Raw genomic sequence first — 20687 nt, forward strand, 5'->3', positions numbered from 1 at the left:
TGACATCAAGTGGAAATGTGCTCGTGGACCCTTTTTCCACCAAGCCTCTCTCCACAGTCCACTTCTCCCCTCCCATGGCCCTCATCCTCCCTCTCCGGGACTTTGGCTGTGGCCTCCTCATGGTTGATCTCGAATCTTTCCTTTGCCTGCTACTAAAATATTCCCCCTAGGACTTAGGCCTGACTGTGTAGCCCCGCCTGATCAAGAATCCGCAGTGCTTCCCTAGTGCCTCTAAGACAAAACAGAAAGTCCTTAGCCTGGCCATTAAGGGCTCCTCTGTTAAAACTTTAAGCTCTGCAGAGTGCAGAGTCCAAACAAAAGGCTATCCCTGCTACCCTTCAGGGAGCTCATGTTCTCCTGGGGGAACCACCTCAGTGCCCAGAGGTGTAGACATGGAAGCTTAGACGTCTTCTAGTCTCACCCTGCCCTGATCTAAGAGGAGACGGGAGGACAAGGCACAGGGCCCGCATGGAGAGCTCAGGTCCATTTGAGGAGGGGGCCCTGAATGAACTGAGCTCAGCCTGCTTTTCTAGCCTTGGCTTTTTGTTTTTTTAATTTACCCTGATGGTGTGAGTGTGTGTCATGTGGCTCTAGGGTTTTTGTGTGCCCGTAGGCCCTGAGATCACGGAGGAGCTGGTCCGTGCCCTGCGTCGGCGCCTGGATGAAGCCACCTTGGATATCATCACAGTCATGCTTGTGCGCAACTGCAAACTCACGCCTGCCGATGTCGAGGTAACGGGCTGTGGACCCTTTCTGGTGCCCCCCAGCTTTCTCATCCTTGCCCCAGGCTCACCCCAGCTCTGCTCTCTCAGTTCATCCAGCCCCCGGGAAGCCCCCCCTCAGAGGTGCTACACCTGGTGCTGCCACCAGCCTGTCGGCCGTGGCTCCCGGCCTTGGCCTGGTACCTGCGGCAGAACCTGCTTATCTTCCTGCACTCGCCAAAATATACAGACAGCAACAGTCGCCACCACTTCCAGGTGAGGAGACAGCTGTCTGCTTGGCAGCCTGCTGTTATGTGTCCAGCAGGAGCCCCTCCCCTCTCCCATGTCCCTGCAGTAGAATGGCCTGCTTCTGCCCGAGGAAATCGCCTCCCAGCCCCTTCCATACTGGGACAGCTCTCACAGCCAAGGTCCTGATGTCCTGCCTCCTTTGGCTTTTTGGCAACTAACACCACCTCACATAGGTGACTTCCTGTACTAGAAGACAATGCTCACCCCACCCTCCCCGGGCAGTCTTCCCTCCAGTCAGCATGCCTCATTTTCTCTTGTGTCACACACTGAAGGCCCTTCCCCTTCCTGCTCACCCAACCCTGGCCCCTCTCCAGTTTATCTGTGTCCTTCCTAATCTGTGGTGCCCAGAACTGACCAATGAGGTGGTGTCTGACCAGGGCCTAGGGCAGCGGGACAGGCTCCCCTCTATTTTGAAAATGCAACCCCTCTCCAGGCAGCCCCAAATTTCATCACCCTGCTGACTTCAGCTGAGCTTGCAGTCCACCAAAGCTGCTGTGTCTTTTTCCAAACCACTGTTCTCTGACTGTGCCCTCTTCCCCATGCTGGACTCTTTTGATACCACGTGTAAGACTTGACACATATGTCTTTTATCTTTTTATGTAATATTTTATTTTTCCTTAACTGCATGGAAAAACAGTTTTTAACGTTCATTTCTTAAAACTTTGAGTTCCAAATTCTTGCCCCCTCCCCCCTCCACATTGATAAGGCAAACAATTCAGTACAGGTTACACATCAGCACACACTTCTAATGAACTTTATTTAACGAGATTCAGGCTGATGTTCTCTAGCCTGTCGAGATCCTTTTGGATTCTGACTCTGTCATTTCCTGTGTTCGCTCGATGTCACCTGCAAATCTGATGCACCTGCCACAGGTGCCTTTATCCAGGTCATTGATAAAAGTGAGGAACAGCTGCCTGACTGCTTTTGAATGTGTCTGATTCTTTTCTTGTCCAGTCCCCATCTCTCCATCTTCTCCACAAGCACTGCCTCTAGTACTTCATCCGCTGCTTGGCTAGAGTTGGAGTGAATGACAGCCACAGCCTTCCCTCATCTCCTTGTTGAGTGACTTCGTTCCCAGGAGATGAGCTCAGGCCGGCAGGGCGTGTCCTTGATGGAGCCAGGCTGGCGCTCGGGGGCTGTGCTCCCATTTGGGGTTCAGCTGCCTCTCAGAGCCACAAGCACACCTGTGAGATTTCGGGACCCAGGATGGTGTCCGTCTGGCCAGCTGACCTGAGTTCACCCAGAGTAGCTGGGCGCTTTCCTACCATCTCCTCGCTTACTTTGGACAGCAGCTCCCTTTTGGCCCCTTTCATTCTGTCTTTTCTAGAACGTGGTGCCTTCTTTGATGCCAGCCGTCACTGTCCCACCTGCCCCAAGCAGAAGTCTTCACCCCTCTCAGATCCTCCTCTTTCCCCAGCACGGCCTAAACAAAGGAACTTTTTTCCTTCTCCTTGGCCTCTTCCCTCACCAGCCTCAGCTCATTGCAGGCTTTAGCTTTTCTCCTCACGCTGTTTTTACAGGACTGTGGTGGGCCCTGTAGACATCCTCTGTGGCCTGGCCCTGCTTTCATCTTCTGTACGTTTCTTTTAAAAATCTAACTTGGAGGGGCAGCTAGACGGCACAGTGGATAGAGCACTGACCCTGAAGTAAGGAGGACCTGAGTTCAGATGCGGCCTCAGACCAAACACTTGACACTTAGTAGCTGTGTGACCCTGGGCAAGTCACTTAACCCCAATTGCCTAAAAAAAAAGGAAAAATCTAACTTGGCTGGTGAGTTCTCTATGCATCTACATCAGTCTTTTAAACAATTTTCAGTTTTCCTGCTCTTTGGCATTGCTTTTCTGTGTGTCTGTAGACTGTCTTTTTTCAGCATCTCCCTTCCTTCCTGGGCTAGCCTTCCCTAAAGCATTTGCCTCCATGGCCTCCTCCCCATCTTTCCTCCCAACCTTGAAGTCTGCTTTCCCCAGCTTTGGGGGCGTGTCAGACTGCTCTGTCACAGACTCTTGGAGGGAGTGGTCCCTTCTCAGGGCTCCCACCATTTCTACCAACTCTTCTCTGTTAGGGAGAATAATCTTCTTCACCTTTCAAAGGCTAAGTCATCACTAAGGCAAGTTAGGAAGTTCTGTCCTGCCCTGCATTTGTCAGGGAGCACGCCTCAGCAGAGGTCTGGACGCGAGTCCCCTGGTCACTGTCTGTTGTGCTCTTGGTCAGGCTTGGGATCCGTGTCCTCCTTCTGCCGAGGCAGTGTGTGTGTCTCTCTCCCCTCTTCCCTGTGTGCTCCCAGCTGTTTCTTTCTTTGTTCCTCCCCCTATCACATCCATGAATTAGGCAGTTACTGTGAGCCAGGCAGGGTGCTGAGAACATGGGGTACAGATCCAATCAAGCCAGACACGCCCTTCTGTCAAGGAGCTGCCATTCTCCTGGAGAGACCACTCCTCTGGGAGCTGCAGGGGCAGGATGGTTTGGCAGTGGCTCTGGGCAAGGGGAGGCAGAGGTCTGCCCCAGCGAGGCCTCCGCCCCGCTGCCCCTCTTGCGTGTCCGCCACCTCTCTTGAGTTGGAGGGATATCTTTGCATTGGGCAAATGCCCCTGGGTAGAGGGACTCAGAACCTGCCTTCCCAGGGTCAGCTTGACCTCATCTTGAGCTTTGTTCTTTCCCAGCACCCTTTTCACCCTCCTAGTGGCCTTCCTGACTCTGATATTTATCTCTACAACAAGCCTGGTGGCCAAGGCACTGGGGGAAAAGGTACTCACTCTCAAATAGCAGCCTTGGGGAGCCAGAGGGGGATGGCTGGGCTGGGGAGGGTCCTTGAAGTTGGGGGAGGGATAGTGGTGCAGGGCATTCCCTGGAGACCATGCCTACTTAAATCTTTTGGCATAGGGGTTGCCTGCATTGCACTGTCCTTCGTGGATGAGGGGGGAGCCCCCATCTCACTGGGGCTCTGGCCCCCTGCTTCCCCGGGCCTCTTGGACCTGCTGCAGGAAACTGAGTTTGAGAGTCTTACCAGGGTCACTTGCTGCCCCACCCCACTCAGCAGTGCTGCCGCAGGTAGGCCCAAAGAGGGCTGGCGGGAGGGGACACGGGGGTGGGCTTGGCTTCAGCTGATGATCCCAATTTTCCCTCCACCCAGGTCAGGGCCGGGACCTGCAGCTGCGGCTGGATATATGGGAGAAGGGGAACGTCAGCCGCCTGCAGCTGGAAGAGAAATTGCGTGGAGCTGCTCGACACGCGCTGGCGGATGCTGTCATGGAGCTCCGGCTACTGCCAGCCCCTCTGTGTGTGGAGGAGGCCCTGCCAGGTATGCACCTGCCCTGGGACCTGCCCTGGCCCACCCTGGGGGCAGAGACCTGAAGGCTCTCATGTCTGGTGTCCCCAGGGAGCCCAAGGAGTGTTTCGCTGGAGGCCAAGAGTCCAGGGGACCCAGCCAGCACCTCCCCTCTGCCCTTCCCACCAGCCCCAAGCCCGGGAGAGCCCGTCACTCCCCCAAGCAAAATGGGCCGGCGCAGCTTCTGGGATATGCTGGTAAGGGTGAGGGAAGGTGGACAGGAGAAGCTGTCCTCTCTCCTCTTTGTCCCTTCAGCATCCTTTCTCCCATCTTGCTTCATCTCTGTAAATGGGCCCACTTAGCTTCATGGGCAAGGAAGAGGGAGAAGAAGGATCTTTTGCCCCACCACCCCTCCTACTTTTCTCCCCTCATGACTGCTATTCCCTTCAGAGTAAAGCTGAATGTGGGGACCTTGGTTCCCCAAAGACAACAGATGACATTGTACTGGAAAGGTCAGAAGAGACCCGGGGACGGAGGCGTCACAAGACCGAGAGTGTCCGGCCCCCAGGGGGACCAGAGCGGACACCAGCCACAGAGCTGGGTGCCCAGGGTCACAGGTATGTGTAGGAGATGGGGAGCCTGGGGTCAGTAAGTCCCAAGGCCCTGCTTAGTGATTCCTAAAATCCAGTGCTCATCCCCTGGGAGTTATCTCCCAACCCCCCACCTCGGGGTCATCCTTAGAGCAATGGCAATACAGTGCCATAAGCATTCATTTAACACAAACTGTGGGCCAGGCCTGGGGTTACCTTGACCCATGGAAAGTGTCCCTGCCCTCCCGCAGCCAACATTTGACTAGCAGTGCATGGCTAAGAGAAGCCAGTATGATGTAGTCTGTGTAGAGAGTGTGCCTCAAGCAGGGAAGCCCTCTACTGAAGAGGCAGGAGGTAAGAGGAAGGGCATTCTAGAGGACAGCCAGGGCAGGAGAACCAAGGCAAGGGATGGCATCCTGAGCACTGGAAAGAACAAGGAGGCCAGAGACACCGACTTCACGAGAAGTGAAGAGAGCCCTGAAAATACAGGGATGACAAGATGCCTGTGTCTCAGGCCCAGAGGAGGTTCATGGTGGAAGTGGTGCCATTTTGAGGGCATTTAAGCGTTTTCAAGATATTGGAAAGAGGATAGGGTTCCAAATAGTTGAAAAACATCATGGTCCTTCATATCACCCCCCAAAAAACCAAACAAACAAAAGTAACTCAGAAAATACCTGTAGCTACTGACCCACACGACTACTTTCTCCTTTCTGTAACCTCTCTGAGAAGGCTCTTCACACACGTTGGGAGCAGCCTTGATGAACATGAAAAGAAAACAGGCGGGCTGTCACAAGCAGCAGACCACAGCTTTACAGTTAGTTCCCACTTGATGGAGAATTTGACTGTAAACAAGCCTCTGCCTCTGCCTCTGCAGAGTGTCAGGCCCTCCCCCTGCAGAGCATCTCTGAGTTATAAGTGGGACTTTGTCAAGGGTCTGTGAGAGGAAAGACCATGTTGTGTGACCCTTAGGCTACGGATATCATGTAAGGCATTAAGGTAACAGACGGTTGCCAACCAGTGGTGGTTACCCTGTCCCACCCAGAGTCAGCGTGGGTGTTGGTGGCTTTGTGTCCCCTAACTGGCATGGTCTACCATAGGCCATGAGCATAATTCCAGTGTCCCCTTTGGAAAAACCCTGTGGGCAGAGACACCTGTGGTGTCCAACTCTGATAGAAATGGGAGCCATGGATCGCTCAGAGGGATCCCTGTGGTCTGTGTATTGCCCTAGCTTTGGAAATATAAAGCTGTCTTTATTTTGTTGTATTCTTAATTGTTGGGCCATGTGCAGCCCACAGTCCATATGTTTGAGACCTCTGGTCTAGACCTTATGTTGCTGTTTGGTGGACAACCCTGGAAGTCACCCATCAGCTCATGAGTATGTCTGGAATGGACACTGTGACTGAGCCCATAAGTGAACAGATGGTAGAGGCTGGGGGCCGGCTGGGTGACCTTGGGAGCGTGTACAGTTTTACAATAGATATCCCACTAGAGATGTTCTATGGCTGTGAGTCATGAGAAGCCATGGTCTCCAGCAGATCAAAGTTTGGGGTTCCCCGAGGCAATGAGCAGGTACATAGTGGGATCCCACAGTGAACAGCAGTCTGAGGAAGGCCCCCAGTATGCTGGGCAGATTAGGCTAGGATGGATGGTGAGAGTCCAGTTCCTAAAGTCCTGGGGTGGCTGGACACCCCTGTGCTCTCTCTGACTGCTGCTGCTCATTGCCAGCTATTGTGCCCATCACACCAGCTGCCATGGGTTCCTCTGGAGCTTCCTTCCTACAGGCTCCTGTAGTCACAGATTCCAGCCTTCCAGGTTTACATTCTGCCACTGAGCAGCAGGTTTGACTCCATGGGCACCACCAGTCAGTGGGGATGGTCTCCCTATGAGCTCTGCTCTCCCCGCCTTGAGAGTGCCCCACTGGTGATCACCATTTACAGGCCTCTTCAAGTCCCTTTCCTCCCCCTCCGAGAGAGAGAGAGAGAGAGAGAGAGAGAGAGAGAGAGACAGAGAAAATGTTAAGGAGTTTGCCTGCTATTGAGGGCAAAAAGGAAAGACTGTTTGTGGGCATGGTAGGATGATGGAGTGCAGAGGCCCAGGGACCTCCTCCGAATGTCCTGCTCTTGGTGTGCAGTAAGTGATTGACTGAGCAGGGCCCTGCTCTCTTCTTCCCCAAAATAGGGGGCTTGCTTAATGTGGTGAGTGGGGCAGATGGTCACTCCACAGGTCCTTGGGGACCATCAAACCCATCGGCCCAGACATCGGCCTGGCCGTGCTGCCACTGGGCTCACAGCTGCTTCTCCTGTCCAGGCGCAGGGCTGCACAGCTGGAAGAAGGGGAGGTAGGCGTCCTGCATCCGGGCTTTGCACGAGTGGGTCAGCGCTGGATGGAGTTCATGGCCCAGATCGGTGAGGACGTTGAGGCTGTCTCTGGTGCTGCTTCATCCCCTGCCCCTAGACCCGAAAGTGATGCTTGGTTCACCCTGTCCCTGTACCTGCAGTACCCATCGTTGATGGGCTGCCATCATCTCCCCTGCTCTGCTGACCCCACTGACCTGTGCTCTCCCTTCCTTTCCTCAATCTGCCCTCCGCAGGTTGTCCCTCTGTCTCTGGAAGCTCTACCCACATGGTTTCCCGCTTCCTTCTTCCCTCTGTTCTTACTGAGACCATTTCACTTGTGGCCTCATTGGCGGGAGACACCAGTGTCCGCATGTTTGAGCAGCAGCCGTGAGTGGGGGCTTCATCCCATCGGTGGGGATCCATGGGGGAGGGGGGCGGGAAGGAAGGAAGGAAGGAGACGGGCAGCTGTTTATTGAGCACCTGCTGTCCTCCAGCCCCTGTGCTAAGGGATTTTTTACAAATATCACCTTCTTTAATCGGGGAGGTAGGTGCTGTTAGTGACCCAGCCGGTAAGAGGGTGAAGCTGGATTTGAACTCTGGTCTTCCTGACTCTGGGCCCAGGGCTCTCTTTACTGTGCCACCGTGACATCTCTGCCCAGTGAGAGGGGGGTCCTGGGGGTCCTGTCATATTGTTCAGCCGCCCTCAGAGCTGCTTGAGAGCTGAGCCTGAACTGCCTGATGTCCTTCCTTGTGACTCTCTAGGGGTCCAGACTCTGTAATCTTCACCCCTTGCTCCACTGCTCAGCTGCACCCCCCACCCCGCCCTGGAGCTGAGCGTCATTTGTTGCTTTTGGGACGGAACCTCTCCCAGTGGCGGAGACCAACCCAACAGGGTGAGGGTTAGATGGATGCTGATGGGCCAGGGGAACAGTGAGGCAAGGACAGACTCTGCCAGCAGAGGAGAGGGCTGATGCTTGTAAGAAGTGGGCTGAGCGTTGCTGGGGGCCAGAGCCAGCCAAGGAGATGGGGGCCGAGGGACACAGTCTGCAGAGGAAAGGAGAGGATGAGATGAACTCTGATGGAGGCGATGGGCACCAGTGGGAGGGGGGATGGGTGCCTCTGTAGGTGAAGGACAGAGCCAGCAGAGAAGATGGGGGCCGAGGGACACAGTTGGCAGGGGAAAGGAGCTGATGGAATGAACACTGATGGAGGCGATGGGCACCAGTGGGAGGGGGATGGGTGCCTCTGTAGGTGAAGGACAGAGCCAGCCGAGCAGGATGCTCCTAGGGCCAGGCTGCCTCACACCCTCTCTAACACTGCCCTTTCCCCTAGCTCCCAAGGCCATACAGCGCTTCGAGCCAGGAGTGGAAGGCTCTGGTCGGGATGCCCCCCGACAGCGGCTCCTCCTCCTCCGGGTTATGGACACCAAGGTAAAGGCTGGCAAGGGGGCCCAGCTGAGGAGGGACCACAAGGAGCTCTGCCCCCACTGACCTATGCCTCCCCCAACCTGTGCTTCCAGCTGCAGCTGCTGACCTATAACTGGGCCCCAGACCTCGGAGGGGCCCTCAACCGTGCCCTGGGCCGCCTCTTACAGTGGCAGAATGCTCGGGCCCACCTTGTCCACTGCCTTCTCAGCCAGAAGCTTGGCCTTTTCCACCACTACGGTCACCTAGACTGCCCTGGGCATGATGACAAGGTGACCCCCTCCACTCCCTCTTATACGTGCTCTCAAACCCTGGACAGCTGGGGGGGCAGGGACCAGGAGGGGATGTCTGGCTTCTAAGTCCAGCTTCTTTCAGGAGCCAAATCCGTTCCTGACACCATCTTTGGAGGCTGAGACCCTCATCCGGAGCCCTGGCCCCCCACCAAGCCGGGAACAGGGACGACTGAGTGGCTCCTCCCGGGGAGGGGCAGGCCTGGCCCCTGAAACGATGCCCTTTGATGAGGCCTTGAGGGATATTGCTGCTGCCCGCCCCGGCCCAGCCCCCCGCCCCCCTGACCCTGTTACTTATCATGGACAGCAGTTCCTGGAGATCAAGACTGCAGAACGAAGAGGTGGGGGCTATGTCTGGGGTTTGAGGGAACTGGGAGAGACCAGGAGCTGATAGAACTGGACAGACACCAGGGGCTGGGGGTCAAGGAAGCCGGGAGGGCCAGGACTGAGCAGGACCCAAGAGAACCTGGGAGGGTCAACACTGAGGGCCAGGGGCCTGGGCTGGGGGAGGGCAAAGACTGAGCTTAAGCGAGGAGCCACTGATGCGGGCATGGACGATGCTGCCAGAGGAATCTGGAGAGCGTTGCCTGTAATGATGAAGTTTTTCTTCACATCCCCAGTCCCTAGCACAGGCCCTGCCACTGAGAAGGCACTCACCCATGGAGAGCATTAGGGCCAGCTCACTCTTGCGACCAGGCCAAAGCCAGGGATTCCTTCGGAAGGAAGGGGCCGAGGCGATGAGCGAGCAGTCAGCTTAGTCGATGGTGTCCGAGAATGGGAGGGGCCTTTCTGGATCAAGCCTCGAGGTCCAGGGAGGGAAAGCCCCTGATCAGGGCTTGTAAATGCATCTGCCTTCTGAGGAGAGGGGCTTGGAAGGACAGTGTGGGCAGAAAGTGGCCTCTGCCTGCGTACAGGGGAGTGCGGCATTGGTGGCCGACGAGCTAGGATGTACGTACCCCACAGCAGCCCTGTGGTGACGGTGTTGACAGAGGCAGTGTTCCTCAGGAAATGGCAATGGAAAGAGATGGGGAAACGGGGGGAGCAGAGGAGAAGGGGAGAGCCCAGTGACCCCTGCCACCTAAAAGGACAGAGGGGGATGAGTGACAAGGCCTGGCGCAGGCCTCCACTGGCCCTGCTGCTGGTGACGGAGATGTGGCTGTGATGTCTTGAGTCAGAAGGTATCATAACGCTTTAGAAGGAGACCCAGCAGCAGCAGCAGAATCCAGAAAAAGAGCTGGGGGTCTGAAACCGTGGCCTCTGTGGTCTGTACAGAGCTGCCAGAAGAGCAGGCAGGGACAGGGCCAGGAGGCCAGATGGCTTCTTTGGGGTCCTCCTGGATGGCAGGGCCCTGGGGTGGCCAGGACACAACTGTGCTGGCCTTGGTGGGAACAGAAGAGACGGGAGGGCTGGGGGTCGTGTCCAGGAAGGAAGCCTGTCACCAGCTTGGTCAGCTCGGTAGACAGTGGTGCACCTGGACAGACAGGGAGCCCATGAGGAACCCAGCTCCCATTTGTGGTACCTTCACTTACTTGGACATCTGCTGACCCTTTCTGGCAAAATACTGACAATTGTGAGCAGCCTACTGTCTCATCCAAGCCTTGCAGTGACTGGAGACCTGATATGGACCCATTCGACAGATGAGGCAGAGGGACCTGCCTATGGTTTTATCACAAGTATCAGCGGCAGGACTTGAACCCTGGCCTTCCTTGGTGCCGTCCTGTGACACTGCACTCCCAAGGCATCAGAGCTCATAATTTCCTGCTTCGGTGATCATTTCAGTCTCAACACATGGAGTGACCAAAGATGGGAAATTCTGCTCTGGATCTGCTTCTCAGCAGCAGGGAGGAGCTAGCCATCAGGGTTGAAATGATGGGAACCCGGGGCACATGTGACCGGTTCTGTCTTAGAATCTGTAGCAGTGGTGAGCAGAGCACTCTGGCAGGGGGGAGCGCATGGACCTGAAGGCAGCAAGACAACCTCAAATCCTGCTGCAGACACTTGGGTCGGGCCATGACCTCTGAGCCTCACTTTGCTCTTTTGTAGAATGAGGGTCATGAGAACCTGCCTCCCAGGGTTGTTAGAAGGGGGTGTGGGATGTGAGTAAAGCACCTTGCGAACCTTAGGGCTGTAGGAATGTGAGCTCTTCTATCTATCTATCTGTTGTTCTTGTGGGAGAGCAGAGGTCCTAGGAAGGAAAGGTAGCACTTCAAGAACCATAGCTCTCCAAGGGAAGTGGGCCTGAGAAATGAAAATCAGACAGAGGGAAATGTTTCCAGGGAGGAAGGAAGAAGCTGAATTGTCTAAGGAGGCTTATGTTGGTACCACTGGTATTAATCTGACTGCCAGTGAAATGCTGCTCACAGGGCAGGTGAGGCAGCAGGGTGTCGCTGACCACTGTTCATGAGAGAGCAGCCCCAGACCCTGAGCCCACAGTCTGCAGCGCCGCCTGGTGCTGGGGATGCGGAGACAGCCTCACAGCAGCCCATGCCTTCAAGGATGTTCTTTCTGGGGAGACAGATGGACCTACAGAGGCGTACGCTGAGCATGTACAAATGGCTGAGGGGCCCAGGAAGGGACTCCAGCGGAAGGTGTGTGAGCTGTGCCTTGAGGGAAACCCCGAGGATGCCGGAAGGTGGCATTCTAAGCATGAGAGACAGCTGGCTTGGAGCCTTGGCAATAGGAGGTGGAGTGCTCTGAATGAGGAGCACAGTAAGAAGGCCAGATTGGCTGGATCACAGTGTGTGTAAAGAGATTAAAATGTAGTAAAGCTGGAAAGGTGGTTGGGGCTGGGTTGTGAAGGGCTTTGAATGCCAAGCGGAGGTGTTTGTATTTGATCCTAGAGGCAGTAGGGTGCCACCTGAATCTGTCGAGTTGGGAGCTGGCATGGCCACATCTTCTTTTAGGAGAATCGCTGGCAGTCTTGTGGCACGTAGATTTGAGTGGGGAGGCATTTGAGCCAGGGAGACCAGTGTGGATGTCCTGACAGTAGTCCGTGTGAGAAGTGATGGGGGTTCGGGAAGTGGCTACGTGGGAAGATTCTGTGGAGATAAAAAGAGCCAGATGTGGCAACAAATTGGCTTTAGGGGGTGAGTGAGAGTGAGGAGTAAGGGATGTCACCAGGTTTGTAAACCTGAGCATAAAGATAACCAAGGAGATCATAAGAGAGCACCTCCGTCAGTTACCGATCTCAAGCCAGACATCCTGGAGAATGAAGTCAAGTGGGCCTTAGGAAGCATTGCTAGCAGTAAGGCTAGTGGAGGTGATGGAATTCCAGCTGAGCTGTTTAAAATCCTAAAAGACGATTCTGTTAAAGTGCTGCAATCGGTACACTAGCTAATTTGGAAAACTCAGCAGTGGCCGCTGGACTGGAAAAGATCAGTTTATGTGTGAATCCTAAAGAAGGGCAATGCCAAGGAATGTTCAAATTACTGAACAGTTGTGCTATGTTTAAGATTCTGCATGCCAGGCTTCAGCAATATGTGAACTGAGAATTACCAGAAGAGCAGGCTGGTTTTTGAAGAGGCGGAACTAGAGACCAAATCGCCAATATTCGCTGAATTAGGGAGAAAGCAAGGGAGTTCCAGAAAAACGTCTACTTCTGCTTCATTGACTACGCTAAAGTCACTGACAGTGTGGATCACAACAAAATGTGGCAAGTCCTCAAAGAGATGGGAGTACCAGATCATCTCACTTGTGTTCCAGGGAACCTGTATGTGGGCCAAGAAGCAAGAGTTAGAACCGAATAGTGAACAACTGATTGGTTTAAGACTGGGCAAGAAGCTTGACAAGGCTGTAGATCTTCACCTTGTTTATTTAACTTATATGCAGAATACGTCATGCAAAGTGCCAGGCTGGATGCATCAAAAGCTGGAATTAAGGTTGCTAGGAGAAATCTCAACAGTCTCAGATATGCAGATGAAACCACTCTGATGACAGAAAGTGAAGAGGAATTAAGAAGCCTCTTGATGAGGGTGAAAGAAGAGAGTGTAAAAGCTGGCATGAAGCTTAACGTTTAAAAAAAAAAGCTAAGATCTTGGCAGCTGGTCCCATCCCTTCCTGGCACATACAGGGAGAAGAAATGGAAGCAATGTCAGATCTTATATTTTTGGGCTCAGAGATCACTGTAGACAGCGAATGTAGCCATGAAATTAAAAGAAGCTTGCTCCCTGGAAGGAAAGCTGTGGCACATCTGAACAGTATACTGAAAAGCAGAGACATCACCTTGCTAACAGAGGTCTGTATAGTAAAGCTATATTTTTTCCAGTAGCAGTGTATACCTGGAAGAGTTGGAACTATGAGGAAGGCTGAGCACTGCAGAATTGACACTTCTGAATGTGGTGCTGGAGAAGACGACTCCCTTGAACAGCAGGGAAGATCAAATCAGTCAATACAGAAATTCATTCAGGCTATTCACTGGAAGGTCAAGTACTGACGCTGAAACTTAACGACTTTAGCCACATTATGAGAAGATGGGACTCATTGGGAAAGACACTGATGTTGGGAAAGATTGGAGGCAAAAGGAAAAGGGGATGGCAGAGGGTGAGATGGCTAGATGGTGTGGAAGCAGTGAGCATGAGCTTGGACAAACTGTGGGTGATATCACAACAGAGGATGAAAGAGCCTGGTGCTATGGTAAATGGAGTCGCTAAGAGTCGGGCACCCCTGAACAAATGAATAACAGCAAAAGGAAGCACCTTGCTTCCCTCAGTCAAGTTCCAGTCCGTCCCCTAAGCCAGACGAATGCCGTCCTAAGTTCTGAGAAATGGGAGATGTGGCAGTTGAGCCCGTAGAAGATCATCGAGATTGAGTGAGGCTCTGTGAGACAAATGTCCCAATTTTCAAGAAAGAGGAGAGAGCAGTGTTTGGAAACCATAGGCCATTGACCTTGACTTTAACCTGGTAAAATTCTAGAAGGAATTATTAAAGGGATGAGCATCTAGAAAGGAAAATGGTGAGCCCAAAGAGTCAAAAGCTTAGATTCATGTTGTCCTAGATCCAGAGCCTAGGGACCATTGAACCCAATACCCTGACTTTACTGATGAGGAAACTAAGTCAGAAAGAGGTTCATTGACTTTCTCAGGGTTATACAGCTATAGATAGACTTTGAACCCATGTCTTCCTGGACTCTTGAGTCCAGTTTCCACGACACCATCATGCCACTTAATCCAGAACAAGACAGATAATGTACATAAAGTGCTTTGCAAACCTCAGGCGCTATAGAAACATGAGTGTTATCAGGTCAGTTCAGACTCATCTCAATTCCTTTTATTGACAGGGTTACCAAGTTTTGAAAACACTGTAGATCTAGATTTCAGCAGAGCACATGGTATTTCACACTGCTCTTGTGGACTCAGGAGGCACGTAGGCTGGGCACTTGTGTGCCTTCCAAACTAGCTGAAGGGCCAGACCCATCAAATGGTCATTATTGGTTTGCAGGCCACTTGGCAGGTCTCTAAGGGTGTGGTCCCAGGCCTTGGCATGTATTTTTCAGTGATTTGGATAAAGGCATGTTGGCAGACAGTGCCACACTGGCAGGGCAGATCCTTGTAGGACAGTCAGGATCAGAGGGTCTTGACAGACTAGAACATGAGGCTGAATCTTAGCAGATGAAATTTAATAGGGATCTACATCAAGTTGTTTGTTTCAGAAAGTCAACTTCATGAGTCCCAGGGTGGAGGAGCTGTGGCTCACAGTTTGTCTGCAGGAGAGCGGCATGTTTTTGTAGACTAAGATAAGTCACTGTTTCCTGGGCTGCTTGAAGAAGGGCTTCGGTTCCCAAGCTGCCCTCTTAAGGCCCCGTGTGGAGAGCTGTGTTCCATCCTCGGTGCTGCCTTCTAGAGCACACACTGGTCAGGTGGAGCATCTCCAGAAGAAGCCAGCCGGGCTCGGGAATGATGCAGTTCATTCAATTTAACAAGCATTTATTAAGCTATAAGCTAGAGCAAGGCCCCTTGCTAGGCTCTGGGTACACAGTGATGAATACAATAGTCCCTGCCCTCAAGGAACTTAACATTCTACTGGTTAGAAAACACCATGTATAACAGTAAATATTAAGTAACTTCATGTCATCAGAATGACCCGCTTTATCTTTTATGCCCTCCTCTTGTTTCTTAGGAATTCTCCCCAGTTATAGTTGTGAAAGGTACCTCATCTTGTTCTTTTCAGTTTTTAAAAATAGGCTAAGACCTTGTATATCCACTGTTCATATCCATTATGGGCTCATTGGAGTATATGGTGTAAGATGTTGGTCTAAACCCTCTTTCTGCCAGATTGCCTTTCAGTTTTCTAAGTGGTGCATGTCAGATAAGGAGTTCTTCTCCAGGTAGTTTATACTTTCAGGTTTATTTCTGATTCTTGCTTATCTAGTGTGTTTCATTGATCTGCTTTTCCATTGGGGGTGGGGGTGGGGATGGGACAGTACCAAACAAGTTAAATGATTACTGGGTCAGTTCTTTAAGTGTAGTTCTTTTATTCCTGCTTTTTCATGATTTTCCTTGAGATCCTAGCCTTTTGTCCATCTAAGTGAGCTTCGTTATTATTTTATTTATCTGTACAGAGGCCCATTGGTGGTTTACTTTTACATTTACATTTCACTGAGGCTTCTTGAGCAGGGTGGTCAGTCAGGCCTGTGGTCTGGCACTAGCAGTGTGGCAGCCATATAGAGGTTAGATGGGAAAGGGATGATACGAAGGGGGAATTGGCCTTGTTCTGTGTGGTCTCATAGGGTAGCACCAGTAAGCTGAAGAGTGGCCAGTGTCCAGAGTGAGTTGGGCTGCCTCTGGGTGTTGTGGGCTCCCCATGGCCCCTAGGAGGGGTGTGGTAGAAGGGAGAGGTTGGACTACTCGGACCCTGAGGCAGCTTTCACCTCCAAGATCTAGAGATTCTGTGAAAGAGACCAGGGGCTGATGTTTCTCCTTTTCCCCCAGAGCTGGAGCGTCAAATGAAGATGGAGAATCTCTTTGTGACTTGGCAGCAGAGGTCTGCCCAGTCCAACATGCCCATCAGTGTGAGCACCTCAGGGAATGGGGGTGAGAGGGCCTGAGGGCTCTGGCCATTTGTAAACTCCCGGATGTATCTGAGCCCCTTATGTCTCAGCTTCTCATTTCTACCCTCTTCCATGACTTCTGGGGACAGGCATCCTTGTCCCCATCTTCTTCTGACTTTACGGATGGCTCCCCTGTCCCATGGATGCCAGGGATGACTCCATTACCCCATTTCTCCTGGCGGGGTGGCTCAGGGATGGCACCCCCTACCATTTCCTGGAGCAGCTCCCCTGCCCCCTTTTCTGATGTTTTCTCCCAGTATTGCCTTTTCTTCTGGGCCCCTGCTGGGCAGGTTACTGGCTCTAGGCTTCTTCTGTCACATTCTGACCTGAGAAAACCCATAGGCCTTTGTGGGATTATAGTAGGAGGGAGACAAGCATGGTGTGGACACTGTGGGGAGTGTCCAGGCCTCCCTGGCCTCTCTGTCTGACTCAGTCCTCACTGGAATAGGAGGGGACAACTGCCTGACTCTTTACATAAGAATTCTCCCTGGTATTTTCCCAACAGTTCCCCTCCCCCCAGGGCTGGCTTCTGTTGGGAGACCTCAAGTGACTTTTATATCCCTCCTTAGGCTGGGGAGCTGGAGACCCTGAAGCAGTCCTCGCGCCTGGTCCACTACTGTGCTACTGCCCTGCTGTTTGACCCAGCCTCCTGGCAACATGGACCCCCTGAGCCCACAGCACCCACTGAGGGAAAGGTGATTCCTGCCTCACCCCCACACGCCTCTGGCAGGGGATGGAGCAGAGGATGGAGTCCTGAGATGGGCCCCAGCATGTGGAGCGGGAAGGGGGAAGGGTCTGGTCAGGGCCCAACAGGGGCTATGCCCTCTGTCCTTCCCCACAGCGCCGCCATCGCTCTAATGAGTCAGGGGGTGGAGGCCGGGAGCCAAGTCAGAGCTGTGAGGCTGGGGAGCTGCCCACCCCTGGGGCCCGAGAGGAGCCATGGCTCTGGGAGCTGAGCTCGACCTTCCTGCTGCAGTACGTCCAGTACCTCCAGAGCACAGGCTTTATTCTGGTGCATCTGCGGCCTCCCTCACCCACTCGTAGGTGAGCCCCCGACACTCACACACTGTCTGGAACGTCCACGCAGACTCCCAAAGGCGGGGCGGCCTCAGGCTCAGGGGACGCTTGCTTAGTCTCCTCATGTCTCCAAGCTTTTGTTTCCTCATCTTCATCCTTTCTCTGTCCTGAGCCTTAGATAAGCTGATATCCATAACACAAGTGGAGTTTAAAGGCTTCTGTAAATGCTGGCTCTTATTGCTCAGTCCCTGGTCCCCCAGTGTGAGGCAGTACACCCCTTCACACCATATCTGCATGTTTCCCATCTTCTTCCTGGGCCTCAAACCATCCTGCCTTGCCTGTCACTCACCTCCTCTTCCCTCAGTGAGTTTCTCTTTGGCTTCCGGCATGGAAGGTGGCTGTCCCCATTCATGACTTGTTTTTGCCTTGGCCTTCTACTCTGGCCATTCTGTGTCCTACCTCCTAGCTGGTTCTCAAGTGGCCAGGCCCTGAGACCTTTAATGCCAGGTCAATATGGGTTCTTCTTGAGCCTTTGAACTTTCTCATCTGAGGAGGAGGCAGTGGGCCCCCCCAGTCCCTGAGCCCCAGCTCATTTCTCAATTGAGAGTTAGCTCCCTCATTCATGCCCACTTATTACCCTGCATAAGAAGCTTTCTGCTTTTTTCTTTTTTTTTTTTTTTTTTGCTAGGCAATGGGGTTAAGCGACTTGCCCAGGGTCACATAGCTAGTAAGTATCAAGTGTCTGAGGCCAGATTTGAACTCAGGCCTTCCTGACTCCTAGGCTGGAACACTATCCATGGTGCCACCTAGCTGCCCCTGGTAAGAAGCTTTCTGCCCATGGCTCTGGGACCTTTCTGTGTCCCTCCCAGCAGCCCTTGCCCCTTCACTTGGCCCAAGATAGCATCCAAAGTCCACTGCTGCTAGGACAAGGTACACTAAGGGATTAAAACTATTTCTGTCCTAGATCTGGTTACCCTGGGCCCCCCTAGCCCAGCTCACACGTTTGACAGAGGAGGAAACCGACCCACAAAGAGAAGTGACATCCCCAGATCACACAGGGAGGTGGTAGCAGAGCCAAAATTCAAACCCAGTGTTTGTTCTCTGTCTTCCTGTTAGTTTCTTTGGCCCCAGGCGCTGACCCTCCCATTAGAGACCTTTTGCTGAAGTTTATACCACTTCTTTTCTCCAGTCCTGGGTCCAGCTCATGCCTTATTTAACCCCTGGAGCAGTGTGGGAGAACCAGCCAGACAAAATTTATTTATTTTGAGACAAAAATACATTTCTCTATTTTTTTTACTATGTTTTTCAATGATTTATTTGAGCAAAGAACCGATTGGCTTATTTCTGGTTTTCAAACATCACCACCCTAGTGACTCACTGAGCTGGCCACCCACCCACGTCCTCGGATCCTTTTCAGACACTACAATCTGTCCAGCCACGTCTCCACCATCTTCTACTTATGAAGTTGGTTTTTTGAACCCAAGTATAAGACATTTCTCTCTATTGCATAGCATCATTTCAGATTCAGCCTAATGTCTTGCCTTTCATGTTCTTTTTTTGATATTTTTTTTCCAATTACATGTAAAAACAATTTTTCACATTTGTTTTTTTAAATTTTTAAATTCCAGAATTCTCTCTCTCCCTGCCCTCCTCCCTCCCCTCCCCTTGTTTCCCATTCCCTCCCCACTCCCTGAAACAATAAGCAGTTTGATATAGGTTATATGCGTGCAATCATGCAAAACACAGTTCCATATTAGTCATGTTGTGAAAGAAAACACAGACCAAAAAAAAACCCACAAAAAAAAAGAAAGTAAAAAATAGTATACTTAGTCTGCATTCAGACTCCATCAGTTCTTTCTGTGGAGGTGGATAGCATTTTTTATCATGAGTCCTTTGGAGTAGTCTTGTATCATTGTATTACTGAGAATAGCTAAGTCATTCTCAATTGGTCATTATGTAATATTGCTGGTACTATGTACAGTCTTCTGCTTCTGCTCACTTCACTTTGCATCAGTTCGTGTTAGTCTTTCCAGGTTTTTCTGAAATCATCCTTGCTTGCCATTTCTTATAGCACAATAGTTTCCCATCACAATCACATGCCGCAGTTGTTCAGCCATTCCCCAGCGGATGGGCATCCCTCCAATTTCCAATTCTTTGCCACAACAAAAACAGCTGGTATGAGTATTTCTGTACAAATAGGTCCTTTTCCTTTTTTAAAAAAATCTCTTTGGGATATAGACCTAGTAGTAGTATTCTGGGCTCAAAGGGTATGAACATTTTTATAGCCCTTTGGGCATAGTTCCAGATTGCTCTCCAGAATGCTTGGTTCAGTTCCCAGTTCCACCAGCAGGGCATTGGTGTCCCAGTCTTACCGCATCCCCTCCAACATTTATCATTTTCTTTTTGTATCCTGTTAGCCAATCTGATGGGTGTGAGGTGGTACCTCAGAGTTTCTCTAATCAGTAGTGATTTAGAGCATTTTTTCATAAGACTATAGATAGCTTTGATTACTTCATCTGAAAACTTCCTGTTCATATCCTTTGACCTTTTATCAGTATTCTTATAAATTTGACTCCGTTCTCCATATATTTGAAAAATGAGACCTTTATCAGAAACACTGGCTGTAAAAATTGTTTCCCAGCTTTCTGCTTTCCTTCTAATTTTGGCTGCATTGGTTTTGTTTCTGCAAACCCTTTTTTATTTAATATAATCCGAATCTTGCATTTTGTATCTCGTCGTGATCTCTCTCTATCTCATTTGGTCATAAATTCTTCCCTTCTGCTGTCATATTCTTTTTGTATACAACTGTGTCATCCACGGTGCTAGCTGTCCCTCTCACCACTGTGTCAGATGCATGTTGGATGACTGCCATCTGTGCCTTCGTCCAAGTCATTGGACAGACACAGGGCCACGCACAGACCCCCGGGGCACACTCCACCAAAGACTTTCTGTCAAGGTGACGCTGAACACCCGTCTGGTCAAGCAGTTCTAAATGCATCTGATGTATTATCTTCTAGTCCATTTCTCACCCTCTTTTTTCATGAGAACAGTATGAGATACTTTATCAAAGCTTTGCCCAGATTTAGGAAAACTATAGCATTCCTCTGATCTATTAGCTTAGTTACCCTGTCAAGAAAGAAGATCATACTAGTCTGGTAGACTGTTCTTAGTGAAGGCAGTGTGGTGAAAAGAGGCCTAGATGTGTCTGTAGTCAGTGGCCCTGGGTTGGAATCCTAGTTCGCCTGTTTACTACCTGTTTGACCTCTGGTGAACCACTCAATCTCTCTGGGTCTAGGGAGACAACAAGGTGTTCTGGGTCCATATCCCTGAAACAAGTTCATGAGTTCCACTTCAGTAGTCAACCAGGGAACACAGATCAAAGAAAAGACATTTATGCAAACAGCATAGTGAAAAAACTAATGGCTACAAAGCTTCTCTCCTATAAGCCTAGGGTGCTTCTCCCACAAATGCCTGTGGCATCATTGGAAAGAATGGACACACTCCTAGAGCTCACAAGTGGAAGGCAGATGTGTAAGGGGACACGTGACCAACTCAGTCCTCCAGCACTGCCCTCCTGATCTGTGTCCTTGCTTTATTCCTTTTGGGCTTACGTATCTCTCTTCTTGGCCAAGTGTCTCTTACTGAAGAATTGCTCCACCGCAAGACGCCTTTGCCAGAAGAGGAAGGGATGGCATTAGAGACAAGACGAG

The 20687-nt window shown here is 51.6% G+C and overlaps 1 protein-coding gene across 11 annotated transcripts in view; it reads left to right on the plus strand.

Moving 5' to 3' along the window:
- The window catches only part of SZT2 (SZT2 subunit of KICSTOR complex), an 85947-nt gene that overhangs the window by 54058 nt on the left and 11202 nt on the right, over positions 1–20687 (plus strand). For 6 of the 11 annotated variants that reach the window (XR_013487410.1, XR_013487411.1, XR_013487412.1 and 3 more), the window contains exons 47-62: positions 614–732; positions 813–977; positions 3671–3755; positions 3891–4058; positions 4141–4308; positions 4387–4532; positions 4726–4892; positions 7173–7270; positions 7456–7588; positions 7964–8094; positions 8534–8631; positions 8721–8897; positions 9001–9256; positions 15842–15921; positions 16530–16655; positions 16802–17004. Coding sequence is in view for 6 of the 11 variants with exons in the window: in XM_020975458.2 (XP_020831117.2) it covers positions 614–732; positions 813–977; positions 3671–3755; positions 3891–4058; positions 4141–4308; positions 4387–4532; positions 4726–4892; positions 7173–7270; positions 7456–7588; positions 7964–8094; positions 8534–8631; positions 8721–8897; positions 9001–9256; positions 15842–15921; positions 16530–16655; positions 16802–17004 (2320 nt within the window). In the remaining 5 variants the exon portion in view is untranslated. Of the gene's footprint in view, positions 1–613; positions 733–812; positions 978–3670; positions 3756–3890; positions 4059–4140; positions 4309–4386; positions 4533–4725; positions 4893–7172; positions 7271–7455; positions 7589–7963; positions 8095–8533; positions 8632–8720; positions 8898–9000; positions 9257–15841; positions 15944–16529; positions 16656–16801; positions 17005–20687 lie in introns of those variants that run through there. The other 5 variants (XM_078156593.1, XM_078156591.1, XM_078156592.1 and 2 more) reach the window with 3 other exon arrangements.

This window comes from Phascolarctos cinereus, unplaced genomic scaffold, assembly GCF_003287225.1.
Source record: "Phascolarctos cinereus isolate Bilbo 61053 unplaced genomic scaffold, phaCin_HiC Scaffold_5;HRSCAF=322, whole genome shotgun sequence".
Taxonomy (NCBI): domain Eukaryota; kingdom Metazoa; phylum Chordata; class Mammalia; order Diprotodontia; family Phascolarctidae; genus Phascolarctos; species Phascolarctos cinereus.